The sequence below is a fragment of the Malaclemys terrapin genome, chromosome 14 (genome assembly GCF_027887155.1).
Source record: "Malaclemys terrapin pileata isolate rMalTer1 chromosome 14, rMalTer1.hap1, whole genome shotgun sequence".
NCBI classification, from domain to species: Eukaryota; Metazoa; Chordata; order Testudines; family Emydidae; genus Malaclemys; species Malaclemys terrapin.
In genome coordinates, this window is record NC_071518.1 from 20070679 (window position 1) to 20091291 (window position 20613).

At 39.9% G+C, this 20613-nt stretch overlaps 1 protein-coding gene across 1 annotated transcript in view; it reads left to right on the plus strand.

Moving 5' to 3' along the window:
- SLC7A10 (solute carrier family 7 member 10) overlaps positions 1-20613 on the plus strand; it is a 74282-nt gene that overhangs the window by 42757 nt on the left and 10912 nt on the right. The window contains exons 2-8 of the mRNA XM_054049100.1: positions 4282-4486; positions 13436-13587; positions 15022-15147; positions 16624-16777; positions 18925-19048; positions 19144-19247; positions 20415-20511. Coding sequence (XP_053905075.1) covers positions 4282-4486; positions 13436-13587; positions 15022-15147; positions 16624-16777; positions 18925-19048; positions 19144-19247; positions 20415-20511 — 962 coding nt within the window. The remainder of the gene's footprint in view (positions 1-4281; positions 4487-13435; positions 13588-15021; positions 15148-16623; positions 16778-18924; positions 19049-19143; positions 19248-20414; positions 20512-20613) is intronic.

Genomic DNA, 20613 nt, shown 5'->3' on the forward strand with positions numbered 1-20613 from the left:
TCAAAATGATCCTAGAAAGAAAGAAAGAAAGAAAGAAAGAAAGAAAGAAAGAAAGAAAGAAAGAAAGAAACTAAATGTTGACGTGTATGTACAAAGTATAACAATACATCATGATCTTTATACATCTTTTATACAGATTTTTCTCCCTGTTCCAATTGTGTAGCTTCACAGTAAGGGAGACCCAAAACAAATCCATTAACGCTATAAATGATGTTTTGTATGACTCACTTACATCAAGACCTATTAATCCGGTAGAAATTGTAGCCAGTTAATTCTGAATTAAAGATTAAAATGTCCTGTGCTATTTCAGCTAAAGAAAGGCCATATATAATATTTAATTTTACCATTATTCTGAAGTTGCTCTTAAAATAAAGTTATGGTCAGAAAAAGGACTAAAAATCAGAGTTACTCAACAAATCTGCTCCTTGTGTGACTTTCAGCTACATATACTAATTTTGTTGACAAAAATAAGTGTTTTATCCTGTTAGCCCTGCAGAGACAATGCATCTCTATGAGAGCAAGCTGGATTCTAATCAGTCTCATGGAGCAGCAACATTGTCAACTAAGATTTAATGATAGCATCATTATTACTAGTGATGATGCAAAAGCCAGAAGAAACTGATTGATTTTCAGATCTCAGGTGAAATTTGCAGAGTTGTCAGTTAGAAAAAACAACAACTTTGATTTGAGACATAGCCTCTAGTTTTTAAGTGGAAACTTCCAACCATTGCAAAGGTAGTGAGAAACACATCAGTTGTAATGCTGCACTTGCAGTATAATGTGCATCTATATTTGGGCTGTTAATAATGTAGGGGGGAGAAAAGCCCAGCACCACCTCTCTTCTGCAGACTCTTCCTTCTAGAACTACATTGTGCAGCTGGTTGCAGAAAGGGACTTTGACTACATTTGAAGCCCTGATTCTGCAGTCAGCCATCCAAATAAAGAAAAGCACTTAAACATAAGCTTAAATGCTTTCATGAATTGGTTCTCATTATATCCCACAGCTATCTGTCCTCCAAGAAATCGTTATGTTCCCCACTGATTCGGTTTTTCTTACGCCTCTGCAAATACTGGAGGATCATGCATCCTGTGCATGCAACGCTTATGGCGATACAGCAGAGCCGTGCAGGCTACATGCTTCTGTCAGAAACAGGGCCACCCAGAGAGGGGGCAAGTGGGGCAATTTGCCCTGGGGGGCCCCCACGAGAATATAGCATTCTATAGTATTGCAAATTTTTTTTTATGGAAGGGGTCCCTGATATTGCTTTGCCCCAGGCCCCCGAATCCTCTGGGCGGCCCTGGTCAGAAATGGCAGACACCAAGGAGGGTCGCCCAGGTTCGTGGGATTTTGAAAAAAGGTATAAATATTATGGGATATAGATGACATTATGGAATGCAGAGAGTTGCACACTTGGAAGTTGACCCCTTGCTTACAGTCACCCCTGCACAACACATTTCTGCCCAATGATACATTGCCAAGACTTCCCAAAAGACAGTGCACTGAACAGTGGCAAGTTGTACACTGGGATACCTACCCATGGTGCACCACACCGTGCATTGACACAAGCACTCCCAGTAAGCACACACAATGCTGACGCAAGGAGCCAAATATGCACATGCACAAGCAATACACCAACTGTGACGGCTTTATGCCAACATAACTTGTGTCGACCAAAGTATGTAGTGTAGATGTGGCCTCAGTCACCTACCTCTGTGTCAGTGAAGCTTCCCCTCCTTTCTTTGTGTCTGTTATACTCTCAGGTTACTTTGATAGATAGGTGTGAATAGCCTGCCTTGCCATACCAGCCACACAACCCTTTTTTCCCTATCAAAACAAGGGATAATGGAGTTTGCTCAAGTTCTGCACCTGGTCATACACTTCTCTCTGGCACAATACCCACTGTATTTTTTGCATTTTCCTGAAATTACCCATTTCTATGCATTCAGTCTTATTGTACCAATTTTTTTTTATGTAATCTACAGCGCTCAAAAGGAATGCACTGGACCTGTGATCATATCACTTGTTTAGAAGGCAGTTTATTTGAATAGCTGTTCTTGTTCCAGTTTGACTCATCAAGTTCCCTCAGACTAGTTTAGCATTCCACCCCGGGTGACTGTCTTCCCTTGAGAAGGTTATTTTGAATGTTAATTAGATTTTCACTGTCCTGATCTTAAGTGTCAGCCAGAAGGCTGCTCTGCCACAAACATAATATTAACCAGATTTCTACCATATTTTTCAATCATTCTAGTCTATGACCAATAGGAATTCCTTTTGTGTGAGATTCTATCCAGCACTTAGTCATTTCAAAACAGTGATGAAAATTCTATTTTGCATATTTCTATATTCTTGTGTGATAAATATTTATTCAGCTTTATAAACAGTTTAAACTAATCATTTTGAGATACAGCAGCCCTTTGTTTGTTTGTTTGGGGGCGGGACATCATTTGATTTTAAAAGATGTAATTCAGTTTTATAATCCATTGAAATTTGTACTAGGCTGTAAATCCAAAGGGAAATCTTAAACAGCACTCTGTAATCAATCTTGAATCTGTTTCTTTGCACACATGCACACGCACACACAGTTCCTTCCTGAATACAAATAGGATCAAATTCTGAGTCTGCTCTTGTCTTGGATTTTGCCAGTTTTTAATGTGATACCATGAGATTACCTCATCCTGATATTGTAGCACTCTAATGCATCCTCAGAGGATAGTGTCACTTATGTGTAGGTGCAATTAATCACCAATGTAAAGCAACCTAGTAGTTTTTACTACAAAAAATGGTGACATCCAGGGGAAAATATTTAAGAAGAGATTCAGTGTTGTTACAAGATAGAAGACAGCCAACTGCAGAAGTTATTCACTGAGTTCCTATACCAATACACTAGCAAAATCTGCTTTTTTATTTGAGATTCTGGTTCTACAGCAGATTTAATAACCCTACTTTAACAGGGTTGCCAACTCTCATGATTTTATCAAAAATCTCATGATGTTTAGTGTTTTTCTAAAAGCCACAGTTCCTGGAGACAAAGTTATTACTTGGGAATCTCAGCTTTCTTTTAAAGAAAAAAGTAAGTTTCTGCCCCTGGTTGTGGAAAGTTGCTTGAAAATGTAACCAAGTGTACACTAAATGCTCAAACACCAGAAAGCAAATCAAAAGAACTCAAATTGATTTTGTTCTTTTTTAAAATCCCATGATATTTAAACCAGTCTCATGATTTTGGGGGCCTTGCTCATGGTTTTTGAACATTTGGCGTTGGCAGCAGTACTGTATTAAGCTGCTGTACCTTTTCACCCTCAGGCACTGTTTCCCTGAACTGCCAGTTGGCCCATTTTTTATTTTATTTGTGTGTGGGTGTGAGAGAGAGAGAGAGACCCTTCACCATCCAGTATCACACAGCTAATAATAAAGTCCATATCACATTCACACCAGTGTGAATTGCAGGCATATATATAATGCCATCTCAGCTGAACTCACGTGACACCAAAATGAAAGTTTTAAAGCTTAGTGTTTTGACTTGGTTGAGCTGCAGGCTTGGAAACGCTCTACTTCTTTAAACACAAAGTAACAATACAGCAGCTCTATCCTACATGAGTGAACACGTTAGCAGGGCTGGTGTAAAATACTCCCACTTTCTAAATTCATTGTTATGATACCCAAGCCACCCAGCTCCAAACAATTATAAAAAACACCTTCATTCCATTGTCCTTATGTAAAGTATGTTGTTCTGAGGATGCATCTTGATGAGTTGTCTGTTATGTTGATGTGGAACTGTTTTTTGTTTTGTTTTGCGGATTTACCATGACAACGCACTACAGCAACTCTACGCCGAACCCAACTCCCCAGCGGGAGCTCGCAGGCTGACTTAAAACAGCTCGCGGGCAGGATCTGGCCCGCGGGCCATAGTTTGCCCACCCTGATTTAGACTCTGATCTATATTGTAAATGGACTTTATATTACTTAGACTCCTCTTAGAAAGAGAGAATAAATTCCTGAACCCTTTAATTATAATAGCTGGGGACAGTGCAGGTGAGAGGGAACAATTTTACAAACTGTTTAAATGTGTACAATTGCAGTGCTTTAGTAAAAATATGTTCACCAGCTTCCCATAAACTGCTTCAGCAGACCTAATGCTCTCCATTTTACTTGATTTTTGCTAAGTTGCAACATTTTCCTTAAGATTTACGCAAACATAAATGCAATCAAACCTTAGAAGAGCAATGAGAGAACTTACCTCTATCTTTTCCCCTAACACCCCACCAATCTTTTGTTTATTCCAGGTAACATTATTGGTTCTGGAATCTTTATTTCACCAAAAGGAGTTCTGGAACACTCTGGGTCAGTGGGACTAGCTCTTGTTGTTTGGGTGCTTGGAGGAGGAATTGCTGTCCTTGGATCTTTATGTTATGCTGAGCTAGGAGTTGCTATCCCGAAATCAGGAGGGGATTATTCCTATGTCACGGAGATTTTTGGTGGGTTAGCTGGGTAAGTATTGCATCCATTTCATCCGTCATCTTTTATGATGTTAATGAGGTGCTTTGAAAACATTTTTATATTAAATATTTAGTGGAAAAAGTCAATTTCCCCTTGTGCTGAACTTGCAATTAAAGTGTCTATTTGTCTATAAGAAACTTTTATTAAGTGATTCTGACTGTTTTCAAAGAATACTATCCTGTACGTATGTCTACCTTTTGGTTATTTTAGTTCAGCTTGGTGAAAAACTCTCTGGCTAATCTCAGCCAACTGAATAAAACTGATGATGTGAAAGTACAGTGTTGCAAACTATACCATCTGGTATTTACTCACTCTCTCTCTCTCTCATAGATATACATATAGATATAACCACTGAAGATAAGTCTGAAAGAATACCCTGAATCTGAGCAGCCTCAGACATGGGGAAATTTGAACTGGAGCTAGACTTCATAGTCCAAGCCCATCCCTAATTATCAGAGTAAGAAACAACATACTCCTACTTCTGTGATGTGATTTCACCCTCCCACAACAGGATATGGTAAATCACTTACAGGCCAAATTAAAATTTTTCTAGAGAAGCACTTGAGGATTTTGGTCCTTAGCTTGCACCACTGTGGTTCATATCTTGGAAGTGTACAGATCACTTCACCATGATATTGTGAAAAATTTGTAGAAGGGAAGATACGCCATTTCACACCACATGTCCCTGAACAACTGTGAGTGGAATAAAGTGATAAAGGGAGTGACGAGGAGTAAGAAACTAAGTTTATATTGCCTGTGTATATTGCCTATGAACTATAAGTTTATACTGCATATTAAACACAAGTTTAAAAAAAGCTGTTCTTGGCCTCTATTCACATCTCTATTTTAGATGCTTCTACACCTTCTGGATTCCTTGGCGATTTTATAATCAAAATAGGTGTTTTATGTGTTACTGTTTTATATATGAAGAGTAAACACACTCTGTGCAAACTTAAATGACAAAATGAATGGGGGTGGGTATTGACTTTTTTTAGTATTAAACAAAAATATTCTCTCATTTTAGCAAACTGTCATGCTCAGGACAGTGAGGCCCAGGCCTATAATGTGAAACATTCCCTGTGGACTATAGCTTTGCTCATGCTTGTCAGATGACAGTCCTGTTTTCCCACACGTCCATCAGTTTGTTTCTCTGTACAGACAGCTACTGCAAATGTAAAAAATTACAAGGTAACTTTCAGATACTGACCACAGGATTCAGGCCACTAAACAAATTTCTGTGAGAACCTAGGTTCCTGAGATGAACCATCACTTTATTAAAATCCCTCAATGACATATTAGCCACTTATGTGACACACTTTGCATATAGCACCAAAGAATTCAGGACTGAAGATAAAACAACCAGGCTACCTAATCTCTTAAGAACTAAGTGGCTCATTATGCCCTTGTGGGAATAATTCAAAATAAGGAATGGAGAATGTACATTTTAACCAGCAGAGTTTACTTTGAATGCTTCCATTCAAGAATAGAAAGTAAGATGGCTCCATGTATGCGGCATTGTTTTTTCCTGGAGGGGGGGTGGGAGTTAGCTAACTCTTGGCAAAATCCTAGTGAAGACAAAGCAGCTTGTAGTTTTCACATGAAATACTAGCTTAAGCAATTTAAAGACTATGGTTTACTTTCAAGAAAACTACAAACTGTTTTGTCTTCAACTAGAATTTCACCTTGAGTTAGCCAACTCAAGTTACTATCATATCTTTTTTCTAGTGAACACACAGCCAACCCGGCTGAGCTCAGGGATTCGGTTACAGGAACACAATGCCCACACAAGGGCCACTTGCTTCCACATTGCCACCTGCTTCCCATGGATAGCAATGTTGCTGCCAGGGACATGTTGCTGCCAGGGACATGGTGCCAGCAGTTTTTGTAATCATGGCTGCTCCTTGAAATGAGGGGAAAAGCATAAGATACTACAGACAATGCCACTTGCTATGATATGAATGTTTCATATAAGGGAACCCAGAAAGTCAGTATTCACCACCACAATTTCACAATATCCATTAATTTTAGTAAGAGAAAAAAAGAGAGTAAGAGAAAAACCCTAATAAAAAATTGGAGAATAAAACCTAATTTAGTTCCTAATCAAAGTGACAGCAGCTTTCTTCTTTAGGTCTGCACTAGCCAGGCAATATCAAGAGAAGTATAATCTTATCGCCTGATGAAAAATAATGCTCCAATTCTCTATCTCCAAAATGACTTTATTTGTGCTCCCGAGAGAACCAAAGGATGTCATAAGAGTATGACACAGGGTTGTTTTAGCTGAGCAGTCTTCAGGCACCTTTTCTGGCTAAGTGGTAGTTGGGGAAGTGGGGAAGGAAAAGAACACACAAGGGGAATAACTTAATTTCACACCCCAGATGGTGTTTGGGATTTAGTGGAAGCCAGTGGAGGTGATGATGTCATTTGGGTCCTTTCTTTGGCCAAGTCTGGTCAGGACATCTCTCAGGAGCAGGCCCAGTAGTGTCACTGTGGATCCCAAGAGATGCCGGGGTGGCAGCCATAATGGTGAAGCCCATTGTGGTCTCCCATCTTTCAGGTAGCCAGCATTCTGGTTGCTAATTTCTCCCAAAGTCTCTTTTTGAGGACCCAGACGTGAGTGGTGGGAGGAATAGTCCATCCCCTGATTATTTTGTCCACCAACTAGGCCTAATTTCCAGCACACTAATTTTAGTCCATCCATTTGTTGTCCCACTCTTCTTTCTTTTACTAGGCATGATTTTAACAATTGTTGAGTTATTTTGTTTAGACTCATTTGGTCTTTGTCTCCCTTTTACACCTTTCCCATCAACATTCATTGTGATAAGTTATTTAACACTTTATAAACTTGTATCCACTTTCCCACTGTTAGGCTCACTAGGCCTCAGTTATCACTACAGAGGTCTGCTCACTGGGATAGTGGTTAATCTGAGAGGGAAACCTGGTCAGTAGAAAAGTGGGGTCCCAACAGGGAATCCTAGTCAGGCCTGTGGTGGAGGGCAGTGGGAGCTACTTAAAAGCCAGGGAGGACTAGACAAGCAGAAAGCAGCTGGTATGGGAAGGGCCAAATAGGAGTAAGCAGCATTGAAGGTGGATAGGGATGGAGAAACAGTGGTAGGATGGTGCTGGGAATATGCTGGGTGATACCGAAGGGGCAGAGAAGGAGAGAGATTGGCTTTGTGAAGGGACTGAGCATCTGCATGGGATGAGGGAAGCAGCAGCTGCAGGAAAGGATATAGACAAAAAGATGGGAGCAGCCTCCTATGTGCTACTCTTTATGGCAGGAATGACCCTGTGCTTGCATGTCCCAGGAGCACAGTAGGAAGATGAGAAAGGAGTGCAGGACTGTGCGCCCAGGGTGTAATTCTTTGCTACAGCAAATTATCAAGGACAAAGTAACCAAAATGTTGAATTTCTAAGGCCACACTGATTGAGATCCAGCACTTCGGGGAACTTTACAAATATGTTTGTGGGAATTATGTCCTAAGGGAGTGGGGCACTCAATTCCCATTAATTTTAATGAGAACTGGGCTTCCAAATCCCTTAGGCATCTTTAAAAATCATGCCATAACTCTGCTGTTCTTTTCCTTAGTAATCACACAAAACCCACAGTGTAGCAGTGTCCCTTTGCACATACAGTTTGGATTAGCTTTTCTCTTTGTCATATTTTTGCATGGTGAACATTTCCAAGGAGGAGTCACACACACTCTCTCTCTCTCTCTCTCTCATTCTCATTGTTTACAAAGAAAAAGAGTTGGATGGTATAGCATTAGCTTTTGGATCTTATGCCAATGAGCCTGTTTTTTCCTTTTTTTCCTTTTATTTTTATGATATAATTTTTAAATAGCATTTGAATATGATCACACTAACTGCAGTATTTTTGACACATCGTGTATTGCCAAAGTAGTATAACTGGGTGCAGTGCATTTGCATACATATCGATTTTCATGCGTACACAGGTCATAAAAAGAACATTACCCAAAATAGTAAATAATAGGCTTCATATGTGTGCCTGTGGCATTTTTACCAACAAATTCAGGTTCATAAAACTTACCTATGCATTTCTGATAAATATAATCTTTCTTCTCTATGTAACTAAAGGTAAGTTGTATTTTTTTATCAGATCATGATTGACCATATCAAGTACTTAATATAAATCAATAAATATTACATCCAGCATAGAGACCTAACCCAAGGCTTTAATAAATGTTACCTCAAACTTTAAACAAAACGTATCTTAAATTAACTTATAAGACGTTAAATGTTTTCATTTATTACAAAGCCTCAAGTTTCTGAAGGCAAAAATTCAGCCTGCATTTGATACAATGCTAGTAATAAGTAGAATGGTTCTCTCACTCAAGGAAAGAGGCATTGCATGCAGGAAGAGTCCACGAGGAAATGAGACCTTGCTCCGCAGTTTTGTCTCCTTCCTCCAGGACTCTCTAGAGAGTAACCAAGCAAGAACTATCATGGATGCTGAGGAATTAAGAGCAATAAATATAGTACTCAGCACTTTCCACTTTCAAAGCATTTCACTAACAAACAAGTTGTTTCACAGAGTACCCCGAAGAGGCCTGTATTATCCCACAGATGAGGGAAATGAGGCTCACCCAGGCTGCAATTTGTTCTAGGCCTCATTTAATCTGACCCCTCTAAATCAGTGGTTCTCAAACTAGGGCCGCCGCTTGTTCAGGGAAAGCCCCTGGCGGGCTGGGCCGGTTTGTTTACCTGCCGCATCCGCAGGTTTGGCTGACTGCAGCTCCCACTGGCCGTGGTTCGCCGCTCCAGGCCAATGGGAGCTGCAGGAAGCAGCGTGGGCCGAGGGACGTGCTGGCCACCCTGAACCAGCAGCAGCCCTAGTTTGAGAACCACTGCTCTAAACCACTGACAAGAACAGTTACATTTTTCCCTAGGCCCAAATCCTCAACGGTACTTAGGCACATTACACTTACTGATTTCAGTGGGAGTTAGGCAACTAAATATCTTTGAGGATTTGGGCCCTAGCATAGATGCCGACTCCGTGGGTGCTCCAGGGCTCAAGCACCCATGGAAAAAAATAGGGGGTGCTCAACACCCACCATCCACAGCTGTTGGGTGGGCCCTGGGGCTGGCTAGCTGATCAGCTGTTCCGTGGGGCCTTGGGGCTGGCCGCCAATCAGCTGTTAGGCAGCTTGTGGGAGAGGTTCGGGGAGGATGGAGAGGAGCAGCAGCGGGATGGCGGGGAGCTTTGCGGAAGGGGGCTGGGAGAAGTGAGCGACAAGTGGGTGGGGGGGCCTCAGGGAGGGGGCAGAGTGGGAGCAGGAAGAGGTGGAGTGAGAGCAAGGCCTTGGGGGAAGAGGTAGAGTTGGGGTGGGGCCTTGGGGCAGAGCATCCACTGGGAAAAACAAAAGTCAGCGCCTATGGACCCTAGTTCTTATTTTAAACTGTCTAAACCTCTTTCTAAAATGTCTGACTCCTTCTCAGCTTTGGTAAGGCAAGAATGATTTTAACATCTCAGATTCCACCACAGTGAATTACAGAGCAATCCCAAAAGTTTATCAGATAATGCTTCAGCTTCTGCTTTCCTGACATTCTCAGACACACAAATCCAGTCTCAGGAGAATGACTTTCCATTCAAATGCCTGGGGCAGTTAACTGAGTACATGGCATAACTGCCCTTTTTTTTTTTTTTCAAAACTGAACCTTTTCTATTATCTACTTGGGTTAAATCCCCTAGTATGCTATCTTCGTGACTGGAACTGTTAATAAGATAAAACACTGCAGCTTTAACCATTTGCCTTGCTGTTTAGTTTGGCAGTTATGTATTCCACTGACAATACAGACATTTAAACACAGTTGTGTCCAAAAAAGCCCTGTCTCACTTCAACCCAAGTTAACCATAGGCCATGTCTCCACTATGGGTGTTACAGTGGCACAGCTACAACACTGCAGCTATGCCACTGTAGTGCCATTGCGCAGATGCTTCCTACAGCGGCTGAAGGGGTTTTTTCATTGCTGTAGGTGATCCACCTCCTCAAGCAGTGGTAACTAAATCAACAGAAGAATTTTTCCATCAATCTAGCCACATCTATAGTGGGGGGGGGGGTTAGGTCAGCTTAATAAAGACATTCAGGAGGGTGAATGTTTCATGCCTCTGAGCATGGTAGCTACGTACACCTAACTTTTATATATAGTCCAGGCCTTAGTTTACTCAAAACAGTTCTTTTTCTGTTCTGCAAATCATATTCTCCCACCTGTGTCGTAGTTTAGAGCCAAACATTACCGTGGCGACTCATCATGTTGAATAACATCTGTGCATTAATTCCCCCAAGCTTAATAGGAACAAATTGAACCCCTTTAACAAATAGCAGTTTGGGCTCAAGTGTTAATATCTTTTACTCAAGACTAGGATTTAATTAAAACACCTGAGACTAATAGCAAAATTAAGATTAAAATATGCCTAAATGTTAATTGTGTCATCCTTTCATCTTTATTTGATCTCTGTTTTGAACTCCCTGTTTGACAGTTTGGCTTCATAATCCTCTGGCAACAATCTGCATTTAACTTAATTGGTTTTATCAAACCTGCATGTATTTCATTCTATGTGAAACAAATGGAGTATCAGATCTCTCTACTGAATTATTCACATTCCCAGTAAATCTCATAGTACCAAATACCAATTTTAATGTGTTTAATATTGCAATGTACAAGTGACTGCCGATGTTGACTGAGATATTGCTTTTCGGATCGGATTTTCAAATTCTTGCTTCCAATGGGCTTATGTAGATTCACCTGTATACACCACTCTGTAGACTTTGCTGCATTCACCACTGTACATGACGATATTAGAACATTCATGGGAAAAACTCATGAGTTTTACCCACAAATACTCCAGTCCTTGCACTCACACCAGTCCACACCCATCAAAATTCCATACACACAGGCAGAGGCTGGTTTGAGGGGAAAGGGGCACTTTCATTTGACCAGAAGAGTAATCAGGTGAGTCAGCATTGTCAGAGATCAGCATTGTCAACAACTGATTATTTCAATCTTTAAGTTTTATTAATCTTTGATTATTTAACCCTCAGGCTCTAACATTATAATCCAAATAAATTCCTTTTGAGAGAATCCAAAAGAACTTCTCCTTTAAAATGTGTTATAACTAAGTAAAATTCACATCCCAAAGACAGCTACCAGCAGCACAATAACCCCCTGATGTTATGCTTTTTCACACAGCCACAGGATAGCAATTATTATGTAAAATTCAGTGTCTGTACAGTCCCTAGCACAATGGTATCCTGGTCCATGACTGGCGCTCCTAGGCACTTGGTTAATACAAATAATAATAATAATAATAAACAGTGTGAAAGAACTTGGCTGAACTAGCTTCTTTAAAGAGATGGAAACAGTAGGAAATGGAGGGAAAGAGCCACTCAAAAAAAAGTAAAGAGAGAGAATGCAGTGGGGTTTTTAAAGTACATTGTCATTTGGAAATGTAACCAATTATTTCCATATGCCAGTTGATTTACAAAGTTAATGAGACAATGGTTTATAAGAAAAAGAAAGTGTGAGACCATGCCATACTCCTCTGGAACAAAAAGGGGAAAACTAACATAACAGGAATGAAGAGCACTTACCAGCTACAAGAAAGGAGGGTGCAGCAAAGAACAATGAGTTGCAAAATGTCTCCTTTAGGGCTAAAGCTGCTTTGCTCTGCCAAATTTAAAGGGCCAGTTACAGAAAGGCATGCTGGGAAAGAAGAGCTTATAAGAGAACAGGTCCCTAGTCTAGGCAGCTTTAGTATGAACTAGAAAGTAGCCAAGAAAAGATGCCTGGGAAACAATTGTATCTGTGTTGTGTATTCCACTACTATATATATATATATATATATATATATATATATATTATATAAAAGAATCAGTAGCATCTCATCTTCTTGCATTGATTATATCTTACCATATAGTTCCCATCCAATTGATAAGAAAAAAATGTATTTTAAGTTAAGCTGAATGCTTCCCTCTTAAAGTAAAAACCACTGAACATGTGGAAAGTTTGTGGAGCTCAGTCTGACCAAAGGAGATGCCTCTGAAGTGTTCAGAAGTGAGGTCTGAAGGTTCTGTTCCTGCAAGAAGGAAGCCCACTGGACATCAAAATATCTTGGTCAGAGACAAGCAACCCATAAATAATACTTTTTCTTTATATACCCCTTTCAGCCAGTGATCTCATTTTATAAACATCAACTAGGCCTTCCTACATCTTTCCGAGGCAGGTATTTTTATCCCCTTCCACAGAGTAAGCAACTGAGGAATGTAAAGGCCTATGTTTTCAAAAGTATTCACTCATTTTGGGCAAACCATTTCAGCTACCATTGAAGTCAGAAGAAGTTGTGGGTGCTCAGTTGCTTTTATTCAGATCCTATGTGTCTCAGGTTGGGCTAACAAAAACTGAAACACCTATAAGTAAAGGGCAGGCAGAAACTTGACACAAGTCACAGCGTCCGTGGCCCAGCTAGGAATATAGCTCAGAACTTCTGCTCTAGCCATTAGACAATGCTCAAGACAACTTTAAGATTAAAGAACAAAGAATGTGTTGTGGTAACACATAATGCTAGAACACATCTTTTTCCTTTCCAGGGGCACCATTTAATCCATTGGTGATACTCTCACTGTGACATGCAAAGCTAACTCAATATGCTGACAGAATGTCTCTACTCCTTGTTATGTGCATGTTTAAACTGTGTGCTACATCGCATCCAATTTATATGAAAAAACAGATTGATCTGGGAAAATAAGAGTAAGAAAGGTTGGGGGGAAACCAGAGAAGTGATTGTTTTGGTGGGGTTTAGAAAAATAGCTACCTAATTCTGAGGCTCCTATAAAGATAGTCATCAGATTATGAAACTGTTGTACAGTCAAATGATTCTTACTGGTGTAACAGCAGCACCAATTGTTTTTCTTGTGAATACAGTTTTTTGCTGCTATGGAGTGCAGTGCTTATCATGTACCCTACCAGCCTGGCTGTTATCGCACTGACATTTTCAAACTATGTTCTACAACCGGTGTTCCCTAATTGCATCCCACCTTATAATGCCTCCAGGGTCCTCTCCACGGTGTGTTTATGTGAGTATTGCCTAATGTTCTTTATGCTCCTATGAAGTTTAGGTCATGTTTACGTCAAAGAGGTTTAATATTCTCTTAGGGGCAAATCCATCCACTACCCCACCCCAGTGGACACTGAAGTCCCCTTTGCAGCAACCAAGGCAGTTCCACTATGGTGGTCGGAGGCTGAATGTGGGGAGGGGAGGTGCTATATATCATGCTGGCTTAGCTGAGTCTTATTTTCAGTTTCATTGTGTGCTATAGGGTGATATATTCCACAAAGCAATGGACCAAAGAGGAGGTGTGCACATCTGGATTAGGTATAAACTGAGGTCTGAGGTTCAGGTTGAAAGATGAATAAGGGGTGGGACTCAATATGAGTAACTAAGACCCTTTTACTCAGGGGTTATCAGACTGGGGGTCGGGACCCCCTCAGGGGGTCATGAGGTTATTACAGGGGGGGTTGCGAGCTGTCAGCCTCCATCCCAAACCCCACTTTGCCTCCAGCATTTATAATGGTGTTAAATATATAAAGAAGTGTTTTTAATTTATAAGGGAGGTTGCACTTAGAGACTTTCTATGTGAAAGGGGTCACCAGTACAAAAGTTTGAGACTCATGGCTTTTACTCTATTTAAGCCACTGTTGCTAACTCAACAAATGGGTTAGCAATTCGCAAGTCCTTTATGTGTGTGTGTAAAAAACCAAATGCCACCAATTCTTAATTAATTACTAAGGTCCCAGAGGGGAGCAAATCAGAATGAAAAGGGATGGAGAGACTCACCACTTCCCCTCAGGCCTGGTCTACATTACAAAGTTAGGTCAATGCAAGGCAGCTTACATCGACCTAACTACATAAGTGTCTACACTAACATTTCGCTCCCGCTGTCATAACTTGCCCACTACACTGATTTACTAACTCCACCATCACGAGAAGCATAGAGTCAATGTCAATGCAGTTATGTCAACACAGTTTCAGTGTAAATACTATATTGCTAACATCGACTGTTGCTGGCTTTCAGAAGCCATCCCACAATGCCCCACACTAACAGTTCAATCAGTGCTCCTGATGAGGAGGCACACTGCTAACACAAGGAGCAAAGTGTAGACACACACAAGTAATGTAATTACTGCGGCAGCTGTATGCCGACATAAATTAGGTTGACTTAATTTTGTAGTGTAGACATGCCCTCAGTTGACATAAGTCCCTTCCCACAATTAGGACTTCCTAAGTATTGATGGGGCATCCAGGATAGAGCTCTGGCAAACTTCCTTCTGAAACAGGCAGTTTTCTAGGGTGGAGTTAATCCTGCTCGTCAGACCCATCCAAACCCCAGGTAGATTTCCATCTGGTCTGCTGATAGGAAACTAGCAGTCTATGTTTCTCAGCATTTGTTAATGAATATTCTGAAATATACAAAATTTTGTTCCACTGAATTCGGTTTTCTGCTCTCTAGTACTCCTGACTTGGGTGAACAGCTCCAGCGTTCGATGGGCAACTCGCATCCAGGATATATTTACAGCAGGAAAACTGTTAGCCTTGGCCCTTATCATTACTATGGGCTTCATACAGATCTTTAAAGGTACTCACTGAGAAAGCCTAAACATCGATACTGTACTATTGGTGAAATTAAATTCTCTTTGGAAAGCCTATTGCGCCCATCCCATTGTTTTCTAGTTCTTAGCAGGCCGGGGAAGAGTTCTGAGGGCCTATTTCATTTCCCCTGCTGACAGAGTTCTCTGCTACAATTAGCAAGCATTTGGATTTGAAAGAAACTGGACAAGGAGGTAGCTGGTGAAGTTACTTGATCTGTGGGAGGGCAAGTTTCAAGCAGAGCCTAGCAAAGACACCACTGTGTACGATGGACATAAATATCTGACTAAACTGAAAATAATTAATGTTAATTGCTGTTAATTGAAGCTACAGGATTCCTTCCAAGTATGGGTGCAATCACAAAGGAAGTATTCTTCAGAACATAGCATGATAAGTAATTATCAAACAGGCAACATAGTACAAAAATAAGATGTAGCATCCTTACACAAGTTTCTCTCTCAAAGAAAACTGTTGTTTTCAGTAAAGTAAAGCAAAGCACTAAACTGAAATATTGAGAAATATCTCACTGGGTAGATTTATAGTGTAATTTTTTCAATGACATGTTCCTCAAATTTTAAATTGCTTTTGATGAACTCTGTATACAAGGCCCCAAATCAACAAGCAATGTAAGCAGTTGCCTAACTTTAAGTATACGAGTAGTTCCAGTTCCCCTGGAAGCAGTGGGACTATTCACGTACTTAAAATTAGACAAGTGCTTATGTATCTTACTGATTCAGCCCCATAATGAAAAGTACAGGACCCAAGGGATGATGATGTTTTCAGCATGTGTGAAATGGGTCATGTAGAGAGGACAGAAATACAGTATTTACAACTAACCAGGAAGAGAGGTTAAAAAATTGTGCATAGTTAGGTGAGGGCACCACGTTCCAGGTTAAAAATAAAAAAGCCCCACAGCTTGAAAAATTCCACCTGCCCTGCAGGGTTTTGTTCTGAGTAGAGTGAATGTTATTGAAGAACTCTGGGTTCCTGTAGAGGAGCCATTCACTCCATTCAGAAGAGATGAGAGTTTAGGGCATCAGATACCAATGCTGAGCTGGTATAAATTGTCATAGTTCCATTGACGTCAATGGGGATCACACAGGTTTTGTGGCAGCTCTGTCAATATAGCTAGTACTGTACTACTGGTGAAATTAAATTCTCTTTGGAAAGCCTATTGCACCCATCCCATTATCAATACAGCTGTGACAATTTACACCATCAAGGCTGTGCCCTGGGACAGTTTTGTATGAGAATCTAAAGGAAGCACTGGTAGTTTGATGTTCATTTTTCCCAGTTCTCAGGGTGCAAGCCAGTGAAGCACAGACTAAGGTTAGTAAACATAATATAAAATGGAATGGGCACAATTCTAGGAAGTTTACAACTTCCACCGATCAGCACTTCCACCAGTTAGCATCATAATATTTTACACTTTTGACTTAACTTCTTGCTTTTGTTCTGTCCATAGGAAACTATGAAGAACTGACACCAAGCAATGCATTCAATTTTTGGATGTCTCCATCTGTGGGACAGTTAGCATTAGCTTTTCTTCAGGGGTCATTTGCATTCAGTGGGTGGAACTTCTTGAATTATGTAACAGAAGAATTAGTTGATCCCCGCAGGCAAGTATTTATTTCCATATGACCCAGATACTTTTGAGGTAAAGACAGTGGGTCAGTCTGCTGGTACCATGCACAGTGTGTTCTGCAGCAGGACTGACATCACTAAATGTCTATACATATCTAAAGTAAAGGTAATTAAGGTTATCACCTGCTTTTTTAGATCCCATATGGGGCAAGTTAAATGAAGATGCTGAAATTAAGAATCTCTTTGGCCCATCAAGTTAGACATAGCTCTCACTGAACGAAGATATCATATAGGTGTAACACTGACATTATGGCACTATTGAACTGTCTATTGCTTACATATTAATCTATATTAATGGGACTAAACATAATATAACTACCTATTGCTTATATGTTAATGGCACTAAACATAACTAGTTATTGTTTATATATCAATCTATACCATTGATGGGATGCCTCACAAAATTACATTATATTTTATGTGTGTGTGTATTTTATATCTATATAATACCAAAACATATTGTCTGTGGTCTTGGTTCTTCAGACAACATTTCCCCCAAAGGGAACACATAAAGAAGAGATTAAAATGTCTTTTTACAGAAGAGGCAGAATTTTCCCTTCCCCCTCCCCTCACCCCACTCCATTTATGAAACACTTCTGAACCTGCCTTCTTCTGTGGTATGTGCAGTGTGGATGCTGGCTGTTGGCTGTAGGAATAAAGTTCTCTAAGGGTGATTGGCATCATGTTTGGTGCGGATAGTCCAGGCTTTGAAATGAGTTATCCCCCATCATGTTTGAAAAGCCAGGGGGAGAGTGATTTCCACCAAGAAGCAGCAAAAGCTCAAAGGTTTAAGAATTTCTGAGATGAAAAAATGGAATGATGAATTCACATGACACTTCTTGGGTCTTCAATTGGTTCTGGATGTTCAGCACACATACCTCACCCCCAATTAAGCAAGGTATAATTTCAGGTATTACACATTCTGGATAGAAACAAATTACAGCCTCAATCCTGCAAAAACTTATCTGCATACTTTAACTTTACCTATGTAAGTAGTGAGATGTTCATGTACATAAAGTTATGCATATTTATAAATCTTTAACGAATTTCAGGGGGAAAGGAGGCAGGTAAGGTGCTCTCTCAAGCAACTGTAAACATTTTCACAAACATCCAGAATTTCTGAGCAAAAAAGAAACAATGGAAAGAGTTAATGTAGTGATTGCCAGCAGAAATTGGATACTGCTATGAAATGCACAAGTTTAAGAACAAAAATAATTCAGTTTGTGCTTTGTAGCATCTTTAGCTACAGGAAAAAAAAAACAGTTTGGCACATAGTTTAACCTGATGGGTTATCAAGAGTGTTAGAGATGCCAATTCCAGCTCTCTGAAAGTTTTGCAACAGAATTTTATCAATTCTACGGTTTTTGAGGGAGAAATATAAAATAAAAAGCTATTTTCATTAGGGAAAAGAAATAAAACCCAACCTCATGTCTATACCAAAACCTTGCAAAACCACACTGGTGAAAACTATTTATTAATCTTTTTTGCTAATCTGACAAAGCCAAAAATCAGAGCTATAGTGAACACATTCTCCTGAGTGGAGCGTACACACTAAACAGCTCTTAGGGTCAATAGCATGCTTCTATCACTTGGCAAAGTTCCGCAGTGAATAAATGAGAGAAAAAGGCAAGTCCATTACTTTCCATGGCATCATTTTTATCAAAGAGAGCCTCGTGTAAACTAAATTAAACTTACAGGAACATTATTAGTCTTGTTGGTTATCACAGTAATAGCTTATAGGAATTCTTTATGAAGAAGCAGCTTTCTGGTATCTCCATCTCAGCCATGTTGTAAATTCTGTTTGATGGTCTTCAGCTCTGTGGCGATATCCTGTGTTATATGGATTTATAATCTACACATACATGAAGCCCTGTAATGGTTTTAGTATTCTCAGAACTGCAATATGTCAAGCTACTGAGAGAAGTACAGTTTGGGGTGGGGAGAGGAAGGAGGGGAGTTTCTCTTGTTTTGTTCTATGTAGCGATAGGGCAGTAAAGCACAAAACTTTAAATAAAAATAAATATATAAACTCCCATGAGGGGGAGGGACAAGAGGGTGGGGTGGTATGGTCCAGTTATATGTGAATGTAATTTCTTATCAAACCTCCTAATTCTTCAATTAGGAACCTACCTCGTGCCATATTCATATCCATCCCATTGGTGACATTTGTGTATACATTCACCAATATTGCATATTTCACTGCCATGTCACCTCAAGAGCTCTTATCCTCCAATGCTGTGGCAGTAGTAAGTAAACAATTCCATGGATGTCTAAAATATACTTTAATTTCAGTTCTGTGCTGTGCAGTATATTTCAGTTTCTTTGCCTTCTGTTGCTTTAGACATTTGGTGAAAAGTTACTGGGCTATTTTTCCTGGGTTATGCCAGTCTCAGTGGCCTTATCTACATTTGGAGGAATAAATGGATACCTTTTTACCTCATCAAGGTTAGCTGGAGTGCAATTTTATGAACATTGTCTAATTTGGGGAGGGGATGCTTTAATGTAATTTGCTGCAACAATGCTAGCTAGACATTTTATGTGTTACAGAACGATCTCAGTGTTGGGCACATTAGATGCATTAAATTATGAATTGTTCCATTTCAGTCAGCAGATATCATACTAAATAGCAGGATCTCCTGCAAAAGAGCCCTTATGATCTACTGGAATGTCTGCAGGTGTGATGGAATGATTTGTACTAAGAATAAAACATTGGCTACATATTTAGACAATGTAATTTTACAATAAAGTTTCAGTAGCTATAAGCTAAACTAGGTTTAGCTCAAAAAGTAGATTGAAGAAACGAGGGTTATAGGGCCTTATTCCATTCTCAGTGACATGGACATAAATCCAAAGTAAACATTCATTTGAAGGGAAGTTTACACTGGTGTAATTGGAACCAGAATCTTGCCCATAGTCTATTACATTTTTTAATTTAATAGAAATATGAAAATTTGTAAGAAAATAAAATACAAACATCTGTCAGGAAAGAGATAATAATACAGCTCTTTGGTGCTTTAGCCAAGTCACATACCTTCGTGCTCTCAAAATGTGGTGAGACCTGACAAACTAGGGGACATTTAAAAACATACAACAATTCATAACAATTTATGTATTTAAAAAAATAAAACCTTGAGAGATACTGGGCCTGATCCAAAGCCTATCAACTGGAAAGACTGTTGATTTAGGCTCTATCGTAGATATTTATATGGCTCCCATCACCAGAGAATCTGAAAGCCCACGGTTTTTAATGTATTTATCCTCAAAACATCCCTGTGAGGTAGGGCAGTTCTATTAGCCCTATACTTACAGATGGGGTACTGAGCCAATTGAGACTAAGGCCCAGATCCTCCTCAAAGGTACGTGGGTTCCTAACTTCCAAATACCTTTGAGGATCTGAGCCTAAGTGGCTTGCCCAAGGCGCACAGGAAGTGTGTGGTAGAACAGGAAATTGAACCCCGACTCCAAAGTATCAGACTAGCACCCTAACCACTAGAACATCCTTCTACTCCAAGACTCCCATAGGCTTTGAATTAGGCCAATTAAGGCTGATGAAACAATACAGCTAAATGTTGGAATAACTTGTATAATGAATGTTCCTATTCTGCTTCCCAGGTTATGTTTTTCTGGAGCTCGTGAAGGTCACTTGCCCAGCTTGCTTGCTATGATTCACGTTAAACACTGCACCCCAATCCCTGCCCTTCTAGTGTGTGTAAGTTTTACTTTTTCTGTCACAATGTCTCATCTGCTTGAACAGGAGTGCAATTTAGAAAAATCTTTGTTTGCAAACTGAAATGCTTCGTTTAAGAAATTG